Consider the following 8,243-nt stretch of genomic DNA (forward strand, 5'->3'; position numbering starts at 1 on the left):
AGTGCAACAGAAGAGGCACTGAAGAAAGCAGCTATGGCCGATGCTGCTAAGAAAGCTGTTGAAGGAGAACTCAGGAGATGGCGCGAAAGAGATCAGAAGAAAGCAGAGGAAGCGGCGACAAGGATTCTAGCAGAAGCTGAGATGAATATGGCCAGTGAATCATCACCGCAAAAACATTACAAAGCTCCGAAACAGAGACCTGTCCATAACAAACTGGAGAAGACAAAAACATCTGTGGTATCAAAGAAAGTGCTTTTGCCGAATCTAAGTGGAATCTTCAATAGAAAGAAAAATCAAGTGGAATGGGGTTCTCCTTCATATCTCCCTGGAGAGAAACCCTTTTGATGATTTCTTCTTTTTTCAAGAATTGAACTTTTTGTTGTTATGAACAATCCAGAAAGTTGTGTGCTTTTTTGCTAAAAGAAGGTTTGTGGTTTGAGATCAGAAGCAGTTGCAGCTTTGGTCTAACGTGAGAAACTGGTTTATTGCTGTAATTTGGATCAAAGCTATTTAGGTGGTGGTTTTATTTTGGCCCTTTCTTGTGATTGTGAATACTATTTATTTTTTTGTGACTACAAAGAGAACCTGTTGTTACCCAAAAGCAGACTCAAATCAAAGCCATGATGTAAATATTATCGTTTGCAGAGAGATTGAGGGGTGAACAAAGCAAAGGGATCCGTTCCAAGATAAAACTACTGTCCAATGACCATGGTAATATAGAGGAAGAAAAGAAAAGACTCGGTTCCAAACTACTTAGTCTAGTTTTTGTGGTGGAATAAGGTAATTGTTTTTGAATGTAGGCATCACATCAGTAATGATGGTGGAATCACCCAGATGGACATAGCCGACTTCGTCACCATCAAAGATTGTGACTTGGTTATGGCACAGGCCTGGAAAAGAGCTAGCAGGGACACAGAAAGGTTCAGACTGTGAGAGGAAAATGCAAAGATCTCCAATATCTTGAGTGTAAAGAGCGTTTCCTTGTTCGTCAAGCATGAACACCATTAAAGCTTTTGTTTCCATTTGCGCAATATAACACTGTGAAATATTACAGTTCATATTTCATATCAACTGATCTCAAGTGCTCAAGTAACTTCTTGTTTAGATTCAAAAGCAACATCACACATTAAACATATGAATGATTATATCGCTGCTTAAACATACAAACGAACGTGCTAGTTTGTTCATATTTGGAGGGACCCTGAATGTATAATTTCCATAAAGTACTAATGAATGATTGCTGGGAAAGACAGACTGGTGAGAGATGATAGCAAAGTTTCCTAAAGAGCATATGCATATCAAATTATCAATCTTCCAGAGAATAAAAAAAAAAAACAAATAGATTTGATGTTTAAAGATTTAAAAAGAAAAGACAGACTCTAGACTCAAACTCAGTTCCAAACTAGTTGTCTATATTTTGAGGTGGAATATAGACACCGGTCCCCATTAGAGTAAGATCACCAACGATAGAAGAATCTGCCAGATCATAATATCCGGCTTCGTCCGCATCCATGTATTCAACATTGTTAGGGAAAAACATGCCTGGTAAGGAGCTAAGAGAGACACAAAAAGGTTCAGATTTTGAGAGGAAAATGCATAGATCTCCAATGTCTTTAGTGTAAACAGCATTTCCTTCGTCGTCCAGCCTGAACACCATTAAAGCTTTTGTGCTCAATTTCGACATACCTCTCCAGACGGCCTTCCTGTACCACTTAACCAAGAAAGTTTCACCGGTGGTTCTTGACTCCACCAAGTGTTCGCTTTTGTAGCACGAATCCATAATCTCTCGTTTGGTCTTTGTCAGCTTTGGAATGTTTTGGAACCTCAACCTCTGAAACTTGGGATTTTTGTGCTTGTCTGTGTGGAGGTCCCATGATGCAATGAGATGGCCTCCAGATCCGGGGATGCAAAACATGTCATGTTTCTCCGAAAACATGACACGAGAGGAGTAGAAACAAGGGTTTGCGATTCTGACATTGATCCACTCAGAGTTACGTTGAGCCGGTCTGCAAAAGCTGATTTGAGGTCCCAAGAACTTGACAGCCACAACACAGTTCTCATCCTCGGGAGAAGATGAGGACATTGACACCATTGGTGACGATTTGAGTATTAAGGAGATGATTAAGGAGATAATATTGGTCAATCATATATTTGATATCTCAATTACATATTCTGTATTTATGTGTGATTAGGGCTACTCTTACATCTCTCACTTGTATATATAAGTGTAATCCCTCTTGTAATAAAATCAGCCAAGTCAACATTCTTATATGGTATCAGAGCCTCCCTCTTCTTCTCGGTAAAATCTCTCTGTTCTCATTTTTTTAATACCTCTCTGTTCTCTCCTTCCTCTCGTCAATGGCAGAGAACAACAACAACAACAACTCCGAAACAGTAGCCGTCACCCCCACCACTCTCGTGAATGTTAACATGAGCAATGTTATCAAACTCAATGCCACAAACTATCTCATGTGGAGCAGACAAGTTCATGCCATCTTTGATGGTTACTCTCTTGCAAAGTTTCTTGACCCATCCGCCGCCGTTCCGGAGCCGATCTTGGTTGTTAACGATGTTAACACACCAAATCCTGCCTTCGATCTATGGAAGAGACAAGACCGCTTGGTCTATTCAGGCCTCATCGGCGCACTCTCAGCCTCTGTTCAGCCCCTTGTGTCCCGTGCTCTCACTTCTGCCGATGTGTGGCTCACTCTTGCTCAGACCTACGCCAAACCTAGCCGTGGTCACATCAAGCAACTCAAACACCAAGTCAAACAATGGACAAAAGGTACACGAACCATCGACGAATACTTTCAAGGTCTCACTACTCGGTTTGATCAATTGGCTCTTCTCGGCAAAGTCATTGATCATGAGGATCAGATTGAGTACATTCTCGATGGGCTCTCCGAGGACTACAAGTCGATAGTGAATCAGATGGAAGGCCGTGATGTTCCTCCAAGCCTCACGGAACTACATGAGAAGCTTCTTAATCACGAAGCTAACCTCATGACAGCAGCTCCTCCCTCCTCTCTTCCGATCACAGCCAATTATGTCACCAACAACCGCAACAATCGCTCTACTCCGAAACCACCAAGCAACCAGCAGATTCAACAATGGAGACCTTCATACAATCCTCGTGGCAATGATTCCCGACAGTCCAAGCCGTATCTCGGGAAATGTCAGATATGTGGTGTTCAAGGCCATTCCGCTAAACGCTGCTATCAACTACAAGCCTTGACTAATCAACAAGGCTCTGCTCCACCGCTCCTCCCAACACCGCCGTACCCTCCATCTCCATGGTTGCCTCGTGCGAATCTTGTGACAGCCGCCACATCATCATCAAGCCAGAATCCGTGGATTCTCGATTCCGGCACCACACACCACATCACCTCTGATCTTAACAACCTTTCTCTCCATCAGCCGTACAATGGCGGTGAAGAGGTGTTGATTGGTGATGGTTCTGGGCTACGTATCTCTCATACCGGTTTAGCATCTCTTCCCTCTTGCTCTAAACCTTTGACTCTACGTGATGTTCTTTGTGTACCTAACATTCAAAAGAATTTGTTGTCGGTGTATCGTCTTTGTAATGCTAATGGTGTTTCTGTTGAATTCTTTCCTGCACATTTTCAGGTGAAGGATCTCAGCTCGGGGGCCCAATTACTCCAAGGTCGCACTAACGGGGAACTCTATGAGTGGCCAATCCTCAAACCTCTTGCAACTTCATTTTTCACTTCTACTTCAAATAAACCCTCTTTACAAGAGTGGCATTTTCGTTTAGGTTATCCCTCTTTTCAAATTTTAAAAACTATTGTTTCTCAATTTGCTTTACCTCATTCAACAAAACAGTCCCAGTCTCTTTGTAATGACTGTTCAATCAATAAAAGTCACAAGCTCTCCTTTTCTGAAACATCAATCTCCTCCTCTCGTCCTCTCGAAATTCTATTTAGTGATGTGTGGACTTCTCCTGTGATCTCCATTGATAATTATAAGTATTACCTTATAATTGTTGATCACCACACTCGCTATATATGGCTATATCCTCTCCGTTTAAAATCACATGTCAAAGAGACATTTATCAAATTTAAAGCTCTAGTCGAAAATAAATTCCAAACAAAAATCGGTACATTATTCTCCGACAATGGCGGTGAATATGTAGCCCTCAAATCCTTTCTTTCTACCAATGGTATCTCTCATCTTACAACTCCTCCTCATACACCAGAACATAACGGTTTATCCGAAAGACGACATCGCCATATTGTCGAAACCGGCCTCTCTCTCCTCACTCATGCCTCTATGCCCAACACTTACTGGACATATGCCTTCTCTGCTGCCGTTTATCTTATCAACCGTATGCCCACTCCTACTCTATCTCTTCAATCTCCTTACCAAAAGCTTTTTAACGCTAATCCAAACTATGAAAAACTCAAAATCTTCGGGTGTTTATGCTTCCCTTGGCTTCGACCATACGTCAACAATAAACTTGCTCCTAAATCTTCTCCGTGTGTTTTTCTCGGATACTCTCTCACTCAGAGTGCTTATCTCTGTCTCGAACCCGTCTCTCACCGCATATATGTCTCACGACATGTTTGTTTTGATGAACATGTTTTCCCTTTTTCCTCACTACAAAAATCAATTCCCTCCACATCAGAACAAATTTCTCAATCTGTTTCTTCCACTTCAGTTCCTGTTTCCTCTCCGTCACTTATAGAGACCTCCGGTGACCAGCCCTCGACCTTGGCTCCTTCACCATTGGGAATGTCTGGTTCGGAGACAACTGCAACATCGTCACATTCCCAGGCGACTCCATCGTCAGCTCCGTCCTCACCACACCCTCCGTCACCGGCTTCATCACACTCGCCGGTAATGGCCAACTCTGAGTCGTCGACTCCAGTTCACGACACCTCTGTTTCAGAGAGCTCTGCTTCGTCTCAACAACAATCACCAACGGGCCCAACTTTGTCACCGGCCCAACAAAATTCTGAAGTCAACTCTGGTTTAGAGACACAGGCCCAACAAGCCCAACAAATCTCAACAACAAATCAGGCCCAATCACAGACTCTCAATGAAGCATCTTCTTCTTCGACGCTTCCTGTTAATCCGGTGAACATTCATAAGATGGAGACTCGTTCTAAAACAGGGATTTCAAAGCCAAATACAAAGTATACTCTTGCCATGTCTCTTGCTAAGTCATCTGGTCATGAGCCACGAACACCTAATCAAGCGCTCAAGGACGAAAAATGGCGAAAAGCAATGTCAGAGGAGTACAATGCTCAATTGGTTAATCATACTTGGGATCTCGTTCCGCCACCACCATCAACAGTCAACATAGTAGGTTGTAAGTGGATTTATACAACAAAATATAATCCTGATGGTACGATTCGCAGGTATAAAGCTCGCTTGGTCGCGAAAGGATATAATCAACAACCAGGTCTTGATTACTCCGAGACTTTCAGTCCTGTCATTAAGTCGACGACAATACGGCTTATACTCGGAGTCGCTGTTGAGAGAGACTGGCCTATTCGTCAACTCGACGTAAACAATGCGTTCTTACAAGGCACTCTCAAGGAAGATGTGTATATGGTTCAGCCTCCTGGTTTTATTGATAGTGATCGTCCGGATTATGTGTGTCATCTTAAGAAGGCGTTGTATGGCCTTAAACAGGCGCCACGGGCCTGGTACCTTGAGCTACGAACTTTCCTTCTCTCCGTCGGCTTTGAGAATTCAGTAGCAGACACCTCTCTCTTTATTTTGAAGAAAGGCAGATCCTTTGTTTATATGTTGATTTATGTAGACGACATACTTGTTACGGGAAATGATAATGTTCTGCTTCAAGAGACACTTACCTCACTTGCAACACGGTTTTCAGTTAAAGACCATGAAGAACTCTCATACTTCTTGGGGATAGAAGCAAAACGGACAGAGTATGGTCTTCACTTAACACAACGACGGTACATCCTTGATTTACTAGATCGTACGAACATGCTCTCGGCAAAACCAGTCACTTCTCCAATGGCATCTTCTCCAAAACTGACTCTTCGATCTGGTACGCCTCTCTCTGATGCAACCGAATACCGTTGTGTTGTTGGCAGCCTTCAATATTTAGCTTTCACTCGACCTGACATCTCTTATGCCACCAACCGTTTATCACAATTCATGCACTCACCTTCCGATGAACATTGGCTTGCGGTTAAAAGAGTCCTTCGATACTTAGCAGGAACTCCTTCCCATGGAATTTTCTTGAGCCGTGCTAATTCTCCGAGTCTCCATGCTTTCTCGGACTCCGATTGGGCTGGAGATAATGACGATTACGTCTCCACCAATGCCTACATTGTCTATTTAGGTAATCATCCTATTGCTTGGTCTTCAAAGAAGCAAAAAGGCGTAGCTAGATCATCCACCGAAGCCGAATACCGAGCTGTGGCAAATACCTCTTCCGAACTAGCTTGGATATGCTCTCTTCTCAGTGAACTAGGTATTACCATCACCGCTGCTCCTGTCATATACTGTGATAACGTAGGTGCCACGTACTTATGCGCCAACCCGGTTTTTCACTCAAGAATGAAACATATAGCTTTGGATTATCATTTTGTTAGAAACCAAGTGCAGTCCGGATCACTACGTGTAGCTCATATCTCGACTGACGATCAACTAGCTGATGCGCTAACGAAACCACTACCACGATCAACATTCCAGCGGCTAACGAACAAGATTGGAGTTTCGCAAGCCCCTCCATCTTGAGGGGGCGTATTAAGGAGATGATTAAGGAGATAATATTGTCAATCATATATTTGATATCTCAATTACATATTCTGTATTTATGTGTGATTAGGGCTACTCTTACATCTCTCACTTGTATATATAAGTGTAATCCCTCTTGTAATAAAATCATCCAATTCAACATTCTTATATTGAGTTTGGCAATGAGGCAGAGTTACAAGAGGAGGCAGTGGAATGCGTTTCGGTTCTATATCCGATGCAACCGGGTTTAGATCGTCTTGGAGACGAAGTATTCCGTCGTCCTGACTCAAAGTAGCTATCCAGCCATGGGATGACCCGATCGTTAACATTGGATTATCCACCAACTCCAGAGGCACCTTCTTTTCCAAGTAAGTGTAGCGAACTGCGTTAGCATTGGAAATGACGAGTTTTCCGAGATCCGCTCCACATGGAACAGCGTCGATGATGGTACAAGGCGGAGTTTGCCGCAATGAAGATGATAAGCCATTAGAGAGAAGAGGAGAGGATCTTACCAACACAGATTTCCTCCGGAAGCATAGTAGCTTCGAGGGCTGGTTGAGAAGCAGAGACATGTGACTAAAATGCTTTTTCAGAGAAAGCGAGGCTGCAAGAGAGTAAGAAAGGAAAAAAAAACCTAATTGGTGAGATTGATGTTCACAGTAAATACATTTTTTTTTTGGTGTGTCATAGGGAGGCAATGCCTCCCCGAACTTTATTACTAAACTGAAAAAATACAAACTAAATTCGGACATGCCTTGGAAACGCAGTTCCTCGGACATCATCCTCAACAATCGTCGCCACAAAAGGTGGGACAACCTCTAAAAAATGAAAACCTAAAGGTAATGAAAACGCATAGTTAGCTAACCCGTCAGCAAGACGGTTAGCCTCCCTATACACATGAGAAATTCGGACAATCCAGTCCCTTGAAAGAAAGCCATGGCACAACCGCACCAGGAAAGACAACGGGTTCGTCTCGCTAATCCCCTTTGTCAAAAAACCAACCACCACCGCTGAATCCACCTCTAGCTCCACCCTTCTAATGTTCCTCTCCCAAGCAATATATAGCCCATAATATACCCCCCATAATTCAGCTAGAGGGGCTGAACATATACCCACATTTAAGGCAAAGCCACCACACCACCGGCCCGCCCCATCCCGCAACACTCCCCCTGCCGTCGCCAGCCCTGGATTGCCATGTGATCCACCATCCGTATTCAATTTCAGCCATTCCCCCTCCGGAGGCTTCCAAGCAATCATGCTTTCCACCCGTGGTCTCCCTCTGTCTTGTTCTCGGACCAACATATGAGCATGATGAACCTCATTAGCCAAATCTCTTACAAACTTAACCCAGTCCCTACACTTCCCCACCTCCCCAAAGACATATCCACACCGCCATTTCCTACTCCACCACACCACCATAGCAAACATAGTTGACCAAGGGCATCCCGTCTCATCACTCTCGACCCGCAAGTTTTCATAAACCACTCCAACAAAGAACATACAAAGAA

General features: G+C 43.4%; 2 protein-coding genes across 2 annotated transcripts; both read right to left on the bottom strand.

Moving 5' to 3' along the window:
- Positions 1-1,188: 1,188 nt before the first annotated feature.
- On the bottom strand, positions 1,189-2,102 carry LOC9298764. The gene has a single exon (XM_021016355.1). It carries the CDS (start codon positions 2,090-2,092, stop codon positions 1,403-1,405), a length of 690 nt encoding a protein of 229 aa, XP_020872014.1. The 5' UTR covers positions 2,093-2,102; the 3' UTR covers positions 1,189-1,402.
- Positions 2,103-4,655: 2,553 nt separating this feature from the next.
- Positions 4,656-7,518, bottom strand: LOC110225937. The gene is made up of 2 exons (XM_021016345.1): positions 6,848-7,518; positions 4,656-4,870 (listed from the first exon to the last, which is right to left on the bottom strand). Exons 1-2 carry the CDS (start codon positions 7,515-7,517, stop codon positions 4,656-4,658), a joined length of 885 nt encoding a protein of 294 aa, XP_020872004.1. The 5' UTR covers position 7,518.
- Positions 7,519-8,243: the final 725 nt, after the last annotated feature.

The sequence above is a fragment of the Arabidopsis lyrata genome (genome assembly GCF_000004255.2).
Source record: "Arabidopsis lyrata subsp. lyrata unplaced genomic scaffold ARALYscaffold_236, whole genome shotgun sequence".
NCBI lineage: Eukaryota > Viridiplantae > Streptophyta > Magnoliopsida > Brassicales > Brassicaceae > Arabidopsis > Arabidopsis lyrata.

Bases quoted from the DNA above. Each gene is read 5' to 3' on its own strand.
- LOC9298764 (XM_021016355.1), bottom strand. From the start codon at position 2,092: ATGGTGTCAATGTCCTCATCTTCTCCCGAGGATGAGAACTGTGTTGTG.
- LOC110225937 (XM_021016345.1), bottom strand. From the start codon at position 7,517: ATGATGTCCGAGGAACTGCGTTTCCAAGGCATGTCCGAATTTAGTTTG. The intron at 4,871-6,847 runs GTGAGAGATGTA...TCGACGACTCAG, and splicing joins GATTACACTTATATATACAA to AGTTGGCCATTACCGGCGAG.